Source organism: Danio aesculapii, chromosome 24 (assembly GCF_903798145.1).
Source record: "Danio aesculapii chromosome 24, fDanAes4.1, whole genome shotgun sequence".
NCBI lineage: Eukaryota > Metazoa > Chordata > Actinopteri > Cypriniformes > Danionidae > Danio > Danio aesculapii.
In genome coordinates, this window is record NC_079458.1 from 2,888,001 (window position 1) to 2,905,780 (window position 17,780).

The following is a 17,780-nucleotide window of genomic DNA, read 5'->3' on the forward strand; positions in this document are numbered from 1 at the left end:
ACATCTCGCAGATTTTTGAGATTGCGCAAGACTGGGAGCGTCGCGGACTCGTTTGAAACGAAAAACCTCCGCAGTTTGAGGACGTCATCATTTGCAAGCACGTGGACGGCGGAGTACGGAAGTGCGCAGATGTTCACATAAGCTGTATTGATGTAAACGCACATAGGTAATGTTCATTTCATCAGGGAGTAGAGTTAGAAAACATAAGGCTGTTTAATTATACTGCTTGCTTGAGAATAATGCGATAAATGCAAATCGCTTATTGACAGCTATTCAGTGTATCTATCAGTAACATATAGAGGTCATGCTAAACCTGTCTCCTGCTTTTATTGCTTATATTTATATTCACACATTCGTTCAGTTATAACTTGTGACACGTTCCCTATATTGTTTTCCATGGTACTTTCAATATTTGGTCTGAAATCTACAATATACACGATAAACAGTATTAGCACTATTCAATTAACCGTGATCAGTGTTGTGCTTTGATAGCACATTGGCTGCTAATAAGATTTCACTATTTAGAATTTGCTAATACTTTTCTGAAATGATATTATTAATGAGAAAATCAGAATGTGCCAATATAAAACCAACTTTACCTCAATCAGATTGTGTGGTGTAATTTATGCTGGATGATGATGATTTGAACATGATGATGTAAAGTAGTAATTAAATTAGAATTTTCAAGGTATACCGCGGTTTGGAAGAGTGAAGGTTTTAAAACCGTCACAACTTTCTGCTCTACCGTTCCTAAGGTATGAGTAAGATTTTTTTTATTTGTTTAGTTTTTTAGGAAAACAGTATCTTCAGCAGAAAACATATCCAAAGATGCCATTTTAAAGAGTAAAAGAAAAGTTCAAAAGTGTTTTTGAAACAAATGAAGACAGCACAAGTCAGTAATTCATTTGAATTATTTAGCCTGACATGTTTACTGCTCCAAAATATTATAAATGTTTCCCAAATAAAAATATATTGTGTTTAAAAAGGGAAAAAAGTTTAAGACATTTAAAAAGAATATATTTTAGAGCAATAATCACAATACCGTGATATTTATATCCAAGGTTATCATACCGCCAGAATCTTATACTGGCCCATGCCTAAATCTGACACACTTGCTAATGGCCAGTGACTTGACAAAAAAAATTTCAATGTAAATAAATAAATAAAAACATTTCCTGAGAATTTGAAGTATTAATCTACCTTTATAAAGACAAACTGGAAATGGCATTTTTGATCTGCAGAGCAAATACATTTAATTACAGACCTTTACAATATGATAATGGACCTAAACCTTATCACGTTCTTGTTAAAATGAATTATATATGTATATTTATCCCTATATGTATATACTGTATATATTTTCCCAGAGATGGGTTGCAGCTGGAAGGGCATCCGCTGCGTTAAACATGTGCTGGATAAGTTGGCGGTTCATTCCTCTGTGGCGACCCCAGATTAATAAAGGGAGTAAGCCGAAAAGAAAATGAATGAATGAATGAATATATACTATCCCTTTAACTCTCTCTCTCTATAGATAGATAGATAGATAGATAGATAAAAACAGTTGATAGATAGATAGATAGATAGATAGATAGATAGATAGATAAAAACAGATGATAGATAGATAGACAGATAGATAGATAGATAGATAGATAGATAGATAGATAGATAGATAGATAGATAGATAAAAACAGTTGATAGATAGATAGATAGATAGATAGATAGATAGATAGATAGATAAAAACAGTTGATAGATAGATAGATAGATAGATAGATAGATAGATAGATAGATAAAAACAGTTGATAGATAGATAGATAGATAGATAGATAGATAGATAGATAGATAGATAGATAGATAGATAGATAGATAGATAGATAGATAGATAGATAGATCTTGATTTTAACTTTGGTGTCTGACTAGAGTTAAAGGGATAGTTCACTTAAAAAGGTAAATTTACTCATTCTCTCACTCTCAAGTGTTAACTAACTCTCTGTGGAACACAAAGATATTTTGAAGAATGTTGGAACCCGGCCTTCATTGACATCCAAAGACAAGAAAATACTAGGGAAGACAATGTCTGTGTTTTCTCCAAACATTCTTCAGAATATCTTCCTTTGTGTTCAACAGAAGCAAGAAACTCAATCAGGTTTGGAGCAAATTCAGGATGAATAAATAATTTGACTTTGACAAACTTAATTGTCAATCAAATGTACTGCTGGTGTACACAGAATGAAATTTCGTAGCATTGGCTTGGAAGTTTCCAGAAAGAATAACCCTAAACAATAAGTAAATTTATAAATAATAGAAACTATATTCATATATAGGGCGGCGCAGTGGTTTGCACTGTCGCCTCACAGCAAGAAGGTTGCTGGTTCAAGCCCCAGCTGGGTCTGTTGGCGTTTCTGTGTGGAGTTTGCATGTTCTCCCCATGTTGGTGTGGGTTTCCTCTTGGTGCTCCAGTTTCCCCCACAGTCCAAACACATGCGCTATAGGGGAATTGTGTTAGCTAAATTAGCCGTAGTGTATGAGTGTGAATGAGTGTATGGGTCTATCCAAGTGATGGGTTGCAGCTGGAAGGACATCCGCTGTGTAAAACATATGCTGGATAAGTTGGTGGTTCATTCCGCTGTGGCGACCCCTGATGAAAAAAGGGACTAAGCCAAAAAGAAAATGAATGAATTCATATACACAGCAGCTAACTTTCTTATCATCAGGTGAATCTGTAGTGCAGATCATAATAGTGCATACAAGTTTTAGGGTGAGACAGAAAATGTGAAAATAAATCAAAAGTGACCATTAATAGTTCAGCAGAATAACAACAGATAAATATGTTAATTAACAGATAGATAATAAATAAACAATAACAGAATTTTCATTTTTTGCCTGAACCGTCCCTTTAAGTTGAAGCTCTGTGTAATTATGAATTAACATACATGTTGAAATGATAATAATTATTATGAAGTGGTTAAATAAAATAGTTTGTATTTTCATTAAAATAATTATGAAAATAGATTTTTTTAATCACTGAAGTCTCTTGACATTCTAGTGAGCTAAAAAACAACACAAAGAACAGTTATTGCTGATCAAATGTGAAATGACACCAGTGTTAGTTCCTCTAGTATGTATTTTTATTAGCGTTATTTATTGTGCTGATGTCCACAGAGGATCCAGATGTCTCGTGCAGATGTGCTGTCTCTGTATCGGCGGGTTCTCCGCATTGCACGCAGCTGGAAGGCTCAGTCTTCAATACCAAAGGACACTGACACTGAGAAGAAATACATCACGCAGGAAGCTCGAGGCCTTTTCAGACAGAACCAGCAGGTGTGACTGACTTCATATCATCCTGTGAGCTGTCAAACATCTCTTTTCTATCACATATTTTCTTATCTCTCCTCGCTTTTATAGATAACAGACCCGGAATCAATCCAGAGATGCATTGAAGAGTGTGAAGCTCGGATTGAAATTGGTGTGTATCACATATCAGCGGTTCATTTTTCAGTTTTGTTTTAGTTGGCAGTACATGTCAGATTTGGTGTTATCAAATAGGAAGATAATCAGTATAGTTTTTGTTTGTTTATCATCCCAGGACTGCATTATAGGAACCCATACCCCAGACCAGTAAGTGTCTCTGTATAAGACATTGTGTAGAATAATACTGCTAGTTAAAGAGATAGTTCACCCTAAAATGAAAATTTACTCACTTAATCAGCCTCAAGTGTTTCCAAATCTGTATGGGTTTGTTTTATTTGTTTAACCCTTGTGTATTCTTCATATTGACTACCCTTTCGTTATGTTAGTGGCTGTTTTTCCTATTGACTTCCATTATAGCTAAATATTTTGATCGCAAAGCCTTGACAGAATATACCTGTACATTCTTGATTGTTGGTGGTTTTCCCTTTTGGAAAGAGGTGAAATGTTTCATTTATACTGTCTATATCATCATGTCTATATAATCTATATCATCATTTGGTAGCATTAACCCTTTAGATAGGCCTGTGCAAAAGAGTTTATGTCTTTTATATTTTTTTTAATTAATTTTATTTATTTTTATTTAATTTTATTTAACAGGGACAATGCTCATTAATAAACAGTAGAACTGTAAATAAGCCAGAGTTAGCCACCAGGGCCAATTTTCATGTTGCCTCCTGCTAGATTTTAAAAGGCAACCTAAAATCAAAAAAGACATCATCACACATACAAAAACAGTGAAGTTACATATGACAGAGGGATAAAACATGTAATAAGAGTTTCTTAAAATGTTAGAAATAAGAATTACACATGATTACAAACTTGATTTGCTTTTAGCCATTTCTTTAACTTGTATTTAAATGTTGAATAATTTATAACACCCCTTAAATCCATTGGAGGTGTGTTCCAGAAATGACTGGCTCTAACTGAGAAGACTGATTGTGCAGAAGTTGTACGCCTATACTGCACAGCACAGTCTCCTCTGGTAACAGATCGTGTTGCTTGACCATTATTGTTTTTGTGTGTTACAAACTCGCATAATTGAGGTGGAGCATATCTATTTAAAATGTTTAAAAATCATACAAGCATCAGCCAAATATTTCATATGATCAAAGCTCAATAAATAATGTTTTTGTATTATATTACAATGATGATACCTAATAGACTTCTGATCAAATACTTTATATGTATGTTTTTAAAAACACAAAATCTAATCCATAAGCATCTTTTGCTTTTGAAGTTCTAAGTGAGTCTATAATGTTTAAAACCTCAGATTCAGATATATCATCCATTTTAAAAGTTGGTTTATTATAATTTATTGGACTGCATGTCGTACATGTAGATGAAAAGTTTTTAGCTAGTTCTGCAACAGAATTAATAAAATAATCATTAATAATAATTGCAAGTCTTTCCTGATCATAAATGAGATTTCCATCTATTTTTAGTCTTAATTCATCTAGTATATGTAGTTCAGTAGAGTAAAACAGCAGATTATAGTGTTTGTGCATAAATACACGTACTATTTTTACTATGTTCTGAGAGCTGAGCTGCTTATTTAGATTTTTTTAGACAAATTAAGGTAAGCGTGCATAGGTCACTCATACACACACACTATACTCCATATAAAAGCCAGAAACTAGGCTTTTTTGCACTGCAACTGCAAAAGAGTAAAAATACAATACAAATTGTACACCTTCTCACCAGGGAAAACCAGCAACAATCAAGAATGCATGATTATATGCTGTCATGGCTTTGCAATCAAAAAATGTGGTTATAATGGAAGTCAATGGGGCAAAAACAGACACAAACATAATGAAAGGGAAGTCAATTTGCCCAGAGTGTATTGAGTTTTTGTAAATTTTCAAAGCATTTTCCCCAAAATAAGATTTGTCACCAAAAATCATTCCATTTGCTGAAACACAGAGAAAGTTGTGGCCAAATTAAGACTTAAAATCCCCCCAGAGTGGATAAAAACATCCCCAACAGCACACTGATCTCCAAAGTAGGAAATACAGATATTATCTAAGTCAAATCGTTTTCAAAATATCATTTTTGGGGGTTAAAAAAAGAAAATTTAAACATGTTTGTGACAAGTGAAAGGTCAGTAAACAATGACAGACTTGTCAATTTTGGGTGAACTATCCCTTTAATGCAAATATCTAATCAGCCTATCATATTGAGCTTAGCAGCTCAGTGCCTTTAGTTATGTATAGGTAGATTTAATAAATAGGACTTTTATGATGTTCTTGGTGTTTTTCATGAAAGTCTGTGAAATATCTCATCTTTTCTCTCACAGACGTATCTTCCTCCGATGGGTCTGGCCACTCAGAAAGGCAGAAAACTGCGCGCTCAGCAGAGACTGAGGAAACAAGCCAAACCATTGTACCTACAGTCTCAAGATGAGACCTGACACACACACACACTTCACTGTACTCATCTTAAAGTATGTGTAACCTCATATTCAAAAGCATCAGGGAACATCAAGTCTATCAAATAACAGTGCAAGGCACACTGCCAGTGTAAAGCGTGATCAATGTTAATATGAGCTAAGTAAATGGTGTATTTATTCATATTGTATAAATGTTTGCATCTAGTATCTAGCTTTGGTTACACTTATAAGTTTACACTCTTAAAATGTTAAGATTGCAAAAGAATTAAACCCAACCACTTAAAGCCGCTTTTGATTTATTATTCTGTTCAGTTATATTAAACTTAACAACTATCAGTGCTGAGGGTTTGTATTCTCTCAGTTTGGCATGTTTAACACATAAATGTAGTGTGAGGATGTGTTCAGTTGTCTAGTTGGCACAGGCAGGCGACGCCGCGGTTTACCCAGTGCTTCTGTGGCTGATCTGAGGGCAGCTCGATGGACAGCACATAATTTGTGGAGTGACCGGTGGTGGAAAGAGTCCCTCGTCTGGCGCTGGTCTTGTACACCGGACACACATAAACGTTTTGGTGCAGGAAGGTGGCGCTCTCTCCGGGCTTCAGCCAGATTACGGGCAGCGAGTCGAAGAGAACTTTAGGAACAGACTCACCGATAACCATGTGCTCTCGATCCCAGTGAGCTCCTTCTAGGAAAAGCCCACGGATATAAGCGCCGTCCTCCGGCTTCTCCTCCATATGAGTTTCCTGTTTGCACACCTAAAAGATGCACATTGAAAAAAAACATTATAGTTTCCACAAACAATATGAAACAACACAACTGTTTTCAATACAATTCATATTAAGAAATGTTACTAGAACAGCAAATCATCACGGAGTCATTTTTGAAAGATCATGTGACATTGAAAACTGGAGTATTAAAGCTGTAAATTCAGCCTAGAATCGCAGGAATAAATTGCATTAAAATAAATAAAGTCAAAGAGAAAACTGATGGTTTTCTATCAAATTATTAATTAAATTCAATTTAAGACAAGTTTATTTTGTATAGTGATTTTTTATTATATATATATAATTATTATATATTTTATTAAATTATATTATTATTTTATTATATTCTTTTATTGTTTCAAAGCAGCTTTACAGAAGGTGCACATTACTGCAATACAATCAAAATCAGAAAAGTTAAGGTTATTAGTTAACATAATTTATTCTATATAATCATAGTTAACCTGCAGTTATATAGTATACATAGATATTTACATTAGATGTTGCCTACTCTATTGTTGTCTATTGGAAGGAATGCGTCAATAGAGCTGCCATTTTGGTACAGGGTAGCGCTCCTTTGAAATGAATGTGGGACCAAGATGTAGTGGAGGATTAGCCATTCGGAGTTATGATATATACACATAAAACATAATTATGATCTGGAGTTTTCCCGGTGGTCAGTGTGCAAATATCTTTTAAATTACAAAAATTAATAGTTTATAACACTTTTCTACATCGATGAATAAGTGAGCGCACGGGCATTACAAACAAAGAGCATGTGTTTGTGTGAATGGAAATGTATTATTCTCCATCCCTGTTATATTTGATCTAATCCATGTCCTGAAACACACCTTCTCTCCTGTTTTCACTTCTCATTCTAACGGAGGGAGCGATTAGTTTGTGAATGAATCTCCATTATGAACGACTCGTTCACTTAGCTGACAATAATAGAAGTTTCTGGTACCGCAGCATCTTGTTGTCATATTTAATTTATATTGTTTGCTTATTTTATTCAACAAAACTAGCATAAACCTAGGATTTAGTGCAAATTGGTGCTACTTTGCCTGATGGTCAGTGCAGTAAGTGACTGTATTATCATTAATACTTGTTGAGCACATAAGTTCTTGACACACAAAATCGTGAAAATAAATTCTTACCCATGAAATGTTTTGCCTTTGTGCTGTTTTCTTTGTTTGCTCGTTACTACACCCGTACACAGCGCTAAAGTCCAGCATCTTCACATTGGCTTTAGTCTTGAGTAGTGCGGTTGAATGACATTTGTCCTGAGAGCACTGTACAAATGTGGCAGCGCTATTGACGCATCCTCAGGGTCCTTATGCAATATCTATTGTATATATCTGTATAGTATTTACGTCATGTCTATGTGTAAATGTTTGATGAAGTGCATTTGTGTATTGTCCTTGATGGTTGGCATCATTACTATTACTGTACATAACATAAATATGAAACTTTTGAATGATAGTATAAGTGTAATAGCTTCAATAATGTTTACTTTAGGAAAAAAAACATTTTAATCAAGCATAGATTTTATATATATACATGTATATATACATATATACTCCAGACTGACACAAACCTCAAACTCGAAGCCGATGTAGTCAATGGGAATGGTGTATTTGCGAGCGAAATTCTGCGACACACCAGTAAGGAAGGACTGAGTGAAATAAAATGCTGATACCCAGAACACAGATGGAGGGCCGTTATCAATCCAGTCCTAAAACCAACAAACACACGAGGAGATGGATGAAAAATTACAAGCCACTAAAATTCAAAAAAGCCAAATAGCAATGCTGTCCTGGTTAGTCAACAACAAATTATATGCCATGGTGTCCTCACAACCCCTAATACACGCTAAAAGACAAAATTGTGATGCTCTGCATGTTTAAAAACGCATTTTCTGCCATATTATTAATGACATTAATTGCAGAATAAACCATTTTTACTGTGTTCATTTCCCCAATTGTAAACGTCATAATGCTACTGAAATAACTCTTAGATTAGATGCACCAGTCGGTAACAAACACTGAAGCCTCTGAGCTTCTGTTTAGTGCATTTGTCTTCAGGTGCTGATGATCGCTCACCTGTAGAAACTGCAGTCTGGCCAGGAAGTCGGACACGTAGCTGCCGAGGGGTTTGAGGGAAGGGTAGGACTTTGCAGCCCACATGGCGGGCACTTTACCAACAAGAAGACTGTTGAAGACGTTTTCCAGCTCAGATGACATCACAACCTGTCCCCGAAGTGCCTTCTGGGTGTTTAGCAAGCTGCTACGCACCACTTTTGACAGCCTGTAAATATATACATCAAATTCAGGCATTTCTTGAGAATCAAACCAATGAGAATGCTCAAATTTTTAAGCTATAAGAGTCAGGGGTGCAAAATATATCTTACTACATTTGTGATATTGCAGACGTGTGATACATTTATTTTATGCATTGGTTTTTATCTAAATTTGACCAGATTTTACTTTATTAGGCATTGCTATCTTTAGCTCTTCGTTCATTGTAGTTGCTGTTCTGCTATTGGCTGAAGCTGCTCAAAGGCGAACCCAGAGTAAGGTGCACCGCTGGGTGGTGGGGGTCTGGGGTCTGGAGGGGTTAGTACATTTCTAAGGGCCCATGCTCTTTTGGGGCCCACCAGTCCATCCAACTCCCAAGCCCGCTCGCGTTTTTCACTTTCGTTTACCGTTTACGCTTTCCGTATTGAAACCCCGCCCTTTCTGTCAGAATGTTGTCATAGGGCCCGTGACGGTCAGCAGCGCCCCTGCCCAGAGCAAAAAATAAAATCGATTGGCAGGAGCCGAGACGAGAAAGGAAAAGGAAAACAGCCAATCAGAGTCAGAATATCTGCTGAGGTTTTCACTCATGGTGTTTTAAATAATGTTTTTTTGTTTGAAATATAATTAATTTGATCTGAAAAATATATTTTACCTGTTTATTTTAATATTATTTAGTATATAAACGATTTAAAAGCATATATAAACCACCAGTCCTACTGCAGCCAACCCAGTCTGAGCTGAGATCGAACCGGCAATCCTTTGTATGGCTGTCAGTTGCTCTAACAAGAAGGCTAGCGTCTGTCGGTAGAGCTCCTTTAGAGGTCAGAGGAATGAGGTTTACCTGCATAGCACTTCGCTAGCTGGCCTCATATAGCTACATATAGCTAATAAAAATAGCCTTTTCTCAGAAAATGTTATATCGTAAGAGATCTTGTTATCACAATACTCAAAAATATTACATATTTTTCCATTATCATGCAGCCCTAATAGGAATATGTTCAAGAATATGTCTTAATACCTGTTGAATCGAATGAGCTCCTGTCGTAGGACGGTGTTCATTGACTCCTCATATAAAAGGGGGTATTTATTGGTCACCATCTCTATGTCAAAATCACAGGGGAGTTTGGCAAGCATTCCCTCTGCCAGCTCATCCACTACTTCCTGTGAACACAGACAATCTTGCTGTCAGAAAGAGCAGGTACAGAAAACTACCAACTCCTGATCTGAATCCTCTCACCTGTGGTGATTTGGCTCCGCCGCTGGTTTGTCTTGGTAGAGTTAGCAGCACTCCGTCTAACAGCTGGTTGGTCTCCTGGTTGTCTTTGGTGATATTAGCATTGCTGTGCAGGCCGAAGACCTCAGGTTCAGCACTGATGGGCAGGTTGCGGATGTAGTCCACATAACTCTACATATCAACGCAATCATGGATGAGATTTTAAAGATACATCGGAGATTTTCTTTTATTAATTTGATGAATAGTTTTGTGTATAATAATGCAGCAATATATCTAATTCAGGGATTCATTAATACCATAAATGCATGCATGAATGGAAAATGCAAAAATGAATGAAGGAAAAAAAGATTGAAAATTGAGAGAATAGTTTTTCATCACAACTTTGAGACTTTGAAATCTGACATGTTGACAAATGTTAACTATATATATGTGTGTCTGTGTGTGTATGTGTGTGTATGTGTGTCTATTTTGCAAAAAAAATATATATAAATAGATACATGCATAAATATATGAATGCAAAAAAAAAATACATAAATGCAAAAACAGATTAATTCATTCATTCATTTTCTTTTCGGCTTAGCCCCTTTGTTAATCCGGGCTCGCCACAGCGGAATGAACCGTCAACTTATCCAGCATATGTTTTACGCATGGGATGCCCTTCCAGCTGCAACCCATCACTGGGAAACACCCATACACACTTATTCACACACATACACTACAGACAATTTAGCCTACCCAATTCACCTATAGTGCATGTGTTTGGACTTGTGGGAGAAACCGGAGCACCCGGAGGAAACCCACGCCAATACGGGGAGAACATGCAAACTCCACACAGAAATGCCAACTGACCCAGCCGAGGCTCGAACCAGAGCCCTTATTGCTGTGAGGCGACAGCACTACCCACTGTGCCACCGCGTCAGACACAGATGAATAAATTCATCCATTAATTTTCTTTACGGCTTAGTCCCTTTATTAATCTGGGGTCGTCACGGCGGAATGAACCCACTGCGCCACCGTGTCGCCCACAGATTAATTCATCAATGCAAAATAAAATAAATGCAAATGTATAAACAAACATATGTACGTATACACAGAGGATTTTATATTTTAAAATAGTGAAAGTGTAACACGTTAATACAAAATATAATATGACTTCTGCAGTGTCTGGTTGGTTTAATGACATTAAAAGACACAAAACTTCATTGAGATATTTGGATATTCCTATGCTTGTAAAAACAGCTATTCGCGATGAGACCAAACATAAGAGACACAGAGAGTTCAAAGAGGTCAAGGACGACGTAATGAAGTGGGTCAGTTATGTGCTGGCACTAAAGGAGGATATGGTCCAGATTGTTACAATCGCAAACTGGAAGAGGCTTGGGAACGTTATCTTCAAAGGAAGATATTCTTTGCAGCTAAAAAATATGGCTTTGGAGGACAACCCTGACGAACTGCCCAAATGTTGATGAACATTTTTAGAGATATACTACTAGCTGTCTTGATATAGATACCCCCAAGTATATCAGCAGTAATAACTTATATCATTAAAGGCATAGCACGATCGCCTCACAGCAAGAAGGTCCCTGATTCGAGGTCCGTCTGGGTCAGTTGACATTTCTGTGTGGAGTTTGCATGTTCTCCCCACATTGTGTGGTTTTCCTCCGGGTGCTCCGGTTTCTCCAGAGTCCAATCACATGCGCTATAGGTGCATTGAGTAAGCTAAATGTGCTGTAATGAATGTGTGTGAATGCAAGATGTAAAAATGCAATGTATGGGTATTTGCCAGTGTTGTGTTGTGGCTGGAAGGGCATCCACTGTTTAAAAATATGCTGGATAAGTTGGCGGTTCATTCCACTGTGGCGACCCCTAAATAATAAAGACACTAAGCCGAAAAGAAAATGAATGAATGAATGAATTAAAGACACACATGTATTCAAAGGCTTGAATACTGTATAAAAGGCTGGGAAAGACAGACCAGCAGTGCGCTTACATTGCTGTATACTGTAAGTTGTAGGGTCTTTATTTTCAATGGAGAATAAAGTAAAGGATTTTGTTTTGTTCTTGTATTTGTTTTATTTTTATTTTTCACTGGATTTAATTTATTAATAAAAGTGTATATATATTTAATTTTATACTTTTCTTCCTGGAGTGGACATCGGCTTCATTTGCAGAACTCATCGAGATACCTTGTGGTAAGGTATGAATCTAATTATTCCCTGAAAGACGTTACAATAGATGATGCTAAACAAAACTCTAACTCAGACATATAATGAAAAGAGGATCCTGGTTTCTTCATTAAATTAGGGTATTAATTGAAGGCATCCAGCACACTTCAGAAAACTAGGTACAACAGCATCAAACTGCTTTTATGATACCTTTTTTGTCCTTTTGGTGCAGTTTCTAGTCACTGGCTGTTTTACTTACTGTTTGAAAAAGAGCTTCTAAAACACTGTGCTAAACAACTTCATCACACTCACAGCTCACAGAATACTATTAATAGTAAATGACAGCAGACTTTTTCATTTCTGATGCATGATGTGGCAAGTTCTTTTCTTCTTATTTGAATTTATAAACAAGAGGACTTAGTGTTTGTGTGCACCTGGTAAGGAGCATGTGAAGGCACATAATACAGATCTCCCTCACACACACGATACTGGTCCTGCTGAATGAGCTGCCAGCTGTAGAAGATGGAGAGGAGAGACATCAGTAGTCTCCGGTCCTTATCGTCAGTCACCCTCCCACCATAATTACACTCTCCTACAGGAAACACACATGAGTCAACTCAACAATCACACTGTATTTCATTAAATACTGTAGAGATGTGTTTGCATTAGAAAAAAATAATAGGATTGTTTACCTACAAGAACAACATACCAGGAGGTTGCCAAATTGTTATTAAGTGGTTATGCGGCAGATAACAATGTGGTAGCTAAAGCAATTCTGTGTAAATGTTAGAGTATAGTTATGAGGTTGGTTGTGTTGGAGTGTCTTGCATATTGAATCACCTGTCAGGTAGGTAAGAGCCTCCAGTGGGACCTCCTCATACTCATCCAGGAACATCTGGATCTGACGAATGCTGATTCTCAGGTCAGACTCATTAAACTCGTATGGGATATTCCAACCTGCAGAGAGAGATAAAGACTGAACACACTTTCAGTGTCACCATAAAAACCTCTAGAGAAGACTAGAGAACTTGTCTTGTGAGCTCACAATCATATTAGGAAAGTGGTGCTCGAAACATCTTTATTGGAGAACTTTCTCTGACATATTTCTGGTTGTGGGCGTCATGGTGGCGCAGTGGGTAGCACGATCGACTCACAGCGAGAAGGTGGCTGGTTTGAGCCTCGGCTGGGTCAGTTGTCGTTTCCATGTGGAGTTTGCATGTTCTTCCCGTGTTGACGTGGGTTTCCTCCGGGTGCTCCGGTTTCCCCCACAATCCAAACACATGCACTTTAGGGGACTTGGGTAACCTAAAATGGCTGTAGTGTATGTGAGAATAAGTGTGTATGGGTGTTTCCCAATGATGGGTCGCAGCTGCGTAAAGGATATGCTGGATAAGTTGGCGGTTCATTCTGCTGTGGCGCCCCCTGATCGATAAAGGGACTAAACCGAAAAGAAAATGAATGAATGAATGAATTTTTGGTTGTTTATATGATTTTTGTTATATTGTAGATGTGCATTATTGGATAATAGTCATATTCATATCAGTTTTCTTGATAATAGCCATGGTATTAGTTAACATCATGATGAAGGCTAAATTATTAGCCCTTCAGAGAAAGTTAATTATTTAAAAAATACTTTTTTTATTTTAAGTGCTGATTAATGGAGAGATTTTTTTCAACATATTTTTAAGCAATATATTTAATAACTTATTTTTAATATCTAATTTATCTTGTCTTTGTCATGATGACAGTATGTAATGTTTTGCAAGGCTAGTATTCAGTATTCTAGTATTCAGTATTCAGCTTAAAGTGCAATTTAAAGTTTTAACTATGCTAATATTCTTAACTAGGCAAGTTAGACTAATAATTATGCAATGTTCTGTGGCAAATTGTGGAAAGAAATGATAATAATAACACTAATAATAATATTGATATTCAAAAATTATATAAAGAAATGTATAAATATATACATAAAAATGTAAAACTCCCTTTAGATTTCTCCAAAAAATATTAAAGGAAATACAGTAAAAATTTCATTGATTTTTTTAAACATCACTTGGGAAACATTCATTCATTTTCCTTCAGCTTAGTCCCTTTATTCATCACGGGTCGCCACAGCAGAATGAACCGCCAACTTATCCAGCATATGTTTTACACAGCAGATGCTCTTCCAGCCGTAACCCATTACTGGGAAACACCCATACACACTCATTCCATACACTGTGGCCAATTTAGTTTATTTAATTCCCCTATAGCACATGTGTTTGGACTGTGGAGAAAAACGGGAGCACCAGGAGGAAACCCACGACCAACACGGAGAGAACATGCAAACTCCACACAGAAATGCCAACTGGTCCAGCTGGAATTCGAACCAGTGACCTACTTGCTGTGAGGCGACAATGCTAACCACTGAGCCACCGTGTCGCCCACTTGGGAAATATTAAAATAATAATTATAATTTCACAGGAGGGCGAATAATTTTGCGTTCAACAGTATGTACAGAGAAGGCGGTTATAGAAGAAAGTTGTTCCTTTATAATAAGCATCATTTCCAGGAGAACCAGTTCCTGAACTCATAACTGTCTCTGCCTATTAAACCGGCATTTGATTGTGGTCATATAATGAGCGTTTAGAAGAGATGAGATCAGGTAGACGGATGTTAATATCACAGCAGCCTGTTCTCTAGAGATAGAGGCTAAATCAAATGAAGGATTACAGACAGGAAAGCAAACTGGATTACAGATGCATATCTGACCGAGTGGGCCGAATGTTCTCCTCTCCTGTACCAGAGCGTGGAAGAAACAGAGGCCGAACAGCAGCTTCTGCCAGATCTCCTGCTTAGCGGAGCTGTTGAAGAAGGTGGGGTCTGAGATAGGGTCGCTGAGGTAAGAACGCAGTAAGTTTGCCCTCAGTCCTTTCGGGGGCTCGTTTGTCATCTTCACGCCATTCTGCAAAACCCTCACTGGAAACTTGTCTGATGGTTGACTGGTTAACCACAACCTAAAATCCACCAGGAATTTAGTGTAAGGTTAGTGAGACATGTCAGAATTAAATAAAAAATATGTATTGCTGGTTATGGGAAAAACAAAATGACATACTTCACTTTATAATGTAGCAAATATTTACACCTGGTATTAAGTCACGTTTAAGTCAATCTGATAACAAATGGATGATGCTAAATACAGGTATAAATGGGTTATAAAATGTTTTGACCTTGTCCATATTTCAGATGCAGATACAGCCAATTTAGTTGTTTTTTTGAGTTTTTAGAAAAAGTGTTGTGACAAAGCTAGGTATTAATGCTTAGCTGGATTGCTTCTGTAAAAGTGATGTTAATCTGATAAAATCTAAACAGGTTTCCGACACCTGAACCTTTATTAAAATACTCTTTAAACCCAGTTGTCAAACACTCACTTAAAATATGGGCACAAGTTAAAAGAAGCTTTGCACTTAAAGAACTATCAGTCTACGACCCAATAGCAAGAAATAATGTTTACCCCCTCTATTATAGACAAAACCTTTGATATCTGGTCTATGAAAGGTCTAAAGATACTAAAAGATATGTTTATTGATGGAAATGTGCTTCATTCCAACATGTAAAAGTTTCAGACACCTCTAGCTTCGAAGTTTTGTGTCTTCTTTAATGAGCCACTTACCATCACTGCCTCCCTCCTCCCTGCTTGACTCTATTAAGGAGCTAAGCGCATACCTAAAGGGACTTATTGGCAAAATATATTCTATAATTAATTCCTCCAATCTGGAACCCCTAGTGCAATTAAAGAAAATGGGAGGCGGAACTGAAGATAGAATTATCAGAAGACAATAATCACGTTTTAGATAATATTCACTCATCTTCAATTTGTTTAAAACATAGATCTATACAATTTAAAGTAGTACATAGATTACACTGGTCAAAAGTGAAACTAGCTAAATTTAAACCGAATATAGAGCCTAATTGTACACTATCTCATATGTTTTGGGATTGTTCAAAATTAAAGGATTTCTGGCAGCTAATATTTAAATTTCTCTCTGACGCATTAAATACTTATATTGAACCTGAGGCCATAATTTCAATATTTGGTGTTACATCACAGTTCTTATGTTTTAATAAAAGCAAGATAAATGTGATTGCCTTTGCTATGCTATTAGCTAGAAGGTTAATATTGCTCGAATGGAAGGAAAAATTTCCTTCAACCTTTAAGCAATGGCTTGTGGAAGTTCTACACCATCTTACCTTAGAAAAAATACGATATACTGTGAGACGATGTACTGATATGTTTTTTCTCACTTTGCAACCTGTTTTAGATTACATAAAGATAATGGACCTTCAATTATTTAAGAGTAGAACATTTCCTTGTTTTTTTTATTGATTTATTTTTCCTTTTCTTTCCTTTTCTTTTAATATTATTATTTATTTGTATGGGCGTTACGGTGGCGCAGTGGGTAGCATGATCGCCTCACAGCAAGATAGTCGCTGGTTCGAGCCTGGGCTGGGTCAGCTGGCATTTCTGTGTGGAGTTTGCATGTTCTCCTCGCGTTGGTGTGGGTTTTCTTCGGGTGCTCCAGTTTCCCCCACAGTCCAAACACATGTGCTATAGGACAAATGAATAAGCTAAATTGGCCGTAGTGAATGTGTGTGAATGCAGGAGTGTATGGGTGTTTCCCAGCGTTGGGCGGGGCTGAAAGGGCATCCGCTGCGTAAAAGTTATGCTGGATAAGTTGGCGGTTCATTACACTGTGGTGAGCCCAGATTAATAAAGGGACTAGGCCGAAAAGAAAATGAATGAATGGATGAATTTAATTGTATTATATTTTTAATATAATTTATATACTTTTACAGAACCTAAATGTATATGTGTGCGACAGGTTTTGTTTGTTTGTTGTGTAAAAGAAAAAGAGAAAAGCTATTTGTACTGCATGTTTCATATCTAACATGTTCAATAAAAACACTTTTAAGGAAAAAAAAATCTAAACATAAGTGGACACAAAGTCTGAACGCCTCTTTATTCCAGAAAGAAAGCTAATCTTTAAATGGATCATTGAAAACCAATGTCAACATCAGGTAAATACACGGCCTCTATTTTTATTGTGAATGTGCTGAGTAGTTCATTTAAAACAGTAATGTGCGTGTTTTGAATGTACATGTTTGTTGTCTGTTTTTACCTGAAGCTGGTGTGTGTGTTTTCAGGTGTGATGACCTCCTCACAAATCTTCTCTAAGGTTGGCATCCAGCTGGTTGCGAGGTGGCAGTTCTGCAGCACCACCCAGTGGCCGACGGTCAGCGCTGCTTTGATCAGCTGCTCAGCTACGGGCCCTTGACCCTGACCCAGAGAGATTGTCTGGGTCTTACTGCCGCCCATACCCAAGTCATCCGCAAACTTCAGTAGTCCTGAGTAAGAAAGAGGGCCACATCACAATCAAAATGGCATCAATTTGTCGTAAAGAGTTCACTAGGGGGTGCACTGATAAAAT

The 17,780-nt window shown here is 36.9% G+C and overlaps 2 protein-coding genes across 2 annotated transcripts in view; one reads left to right on the forward strand and one right to left on the reverse strand.

Annotated features, from left to right (window-relative positions):
- Positions 1 to 58: 58 nt before the first annotated feature.
- lyrm1 (LYR motif containing 1) lies at positions 59 to 6,139 on the forward strand. Its single transcript, XM_056450204.1, has 5 exons — positions 59 to 166; positions 3,161 to 3,319; positions 3,404 to 3,464; positions 3,585 to 3,616; positions 5,763 to 6,139. The coding sequence occupies exons 2-5, from the start codon at positions 3,170 to 3,172 to the stop codon at positions 5,874 to 5,876; spliced, it is 357 nt and encodes a 118-aa protein (XP_056306179.1). The 5' UTR covers positions 59 to 166; positions 3,161 to 3,169; the 3' UTR covers positions 5,877 to 6,139.
- A 6-nt stretch (positions 6,140 to 6,145) lies between these two features.
- The window catches only part of dnah3 (dynein axonemal heavy chain 3), a 51,562-nt gene continuing 39,927 nt past the window's right edge, over positions 6,146 to 17,780 (reverse strand). Inside the window, 9 exon segments of the mRNA XM_056451232.1 lie at positions 6,146 to 6,610; positions 8,214 to 8,351; positions 8,719 to 8,923; positions 9,932 to 10,074; positions 10,151 to 10,318; positions 12,747 to 12,904; positions 13,153 to 13,269; positions 15,064 to 15,308; positions 17,472 to 17,697. Of these exon segments, the coding sequence (XP_056307207.1) occupies positions 6,257 to 6,610; positions 8,214 to 8,351; positions 8,719 to 8,923; positions 9,932 to 10,074; positions 10,151 to 10,318; positions 12,747 to 12,904; positions 13,153 to 13,269; positions 15,064 to 15,308; positions 17,472 to 17,697 (1,754 nt within the window). The 3' untranslated portion in view covers positions 6,146 to 6,256.

Bases quoted from the DNA above. Each gene is read 5' to 3' on its own strand.
- lyrm1 (XM_056450204.1), top strand. From the start codon at position 3,170: ATGTCTCGTGCAGATGTGCTGTCTCTGTATCGGCGGGTTCTCCGCATT. The intron at 3,465-3,584 runs GTGTGTATCACA...TTATCATCCCAG, and splicing joins TGAAGCTCGGATTGAAATTG to GACTGCATTATAGGAACCCA. The intron at 3,617-5,762 runs GTAAGTGTCTCT...TTTCTCTCACAG, and splicing joins GGAACCCATACCCCAGACCA to ACGTATCTTCCTCCGATGGG.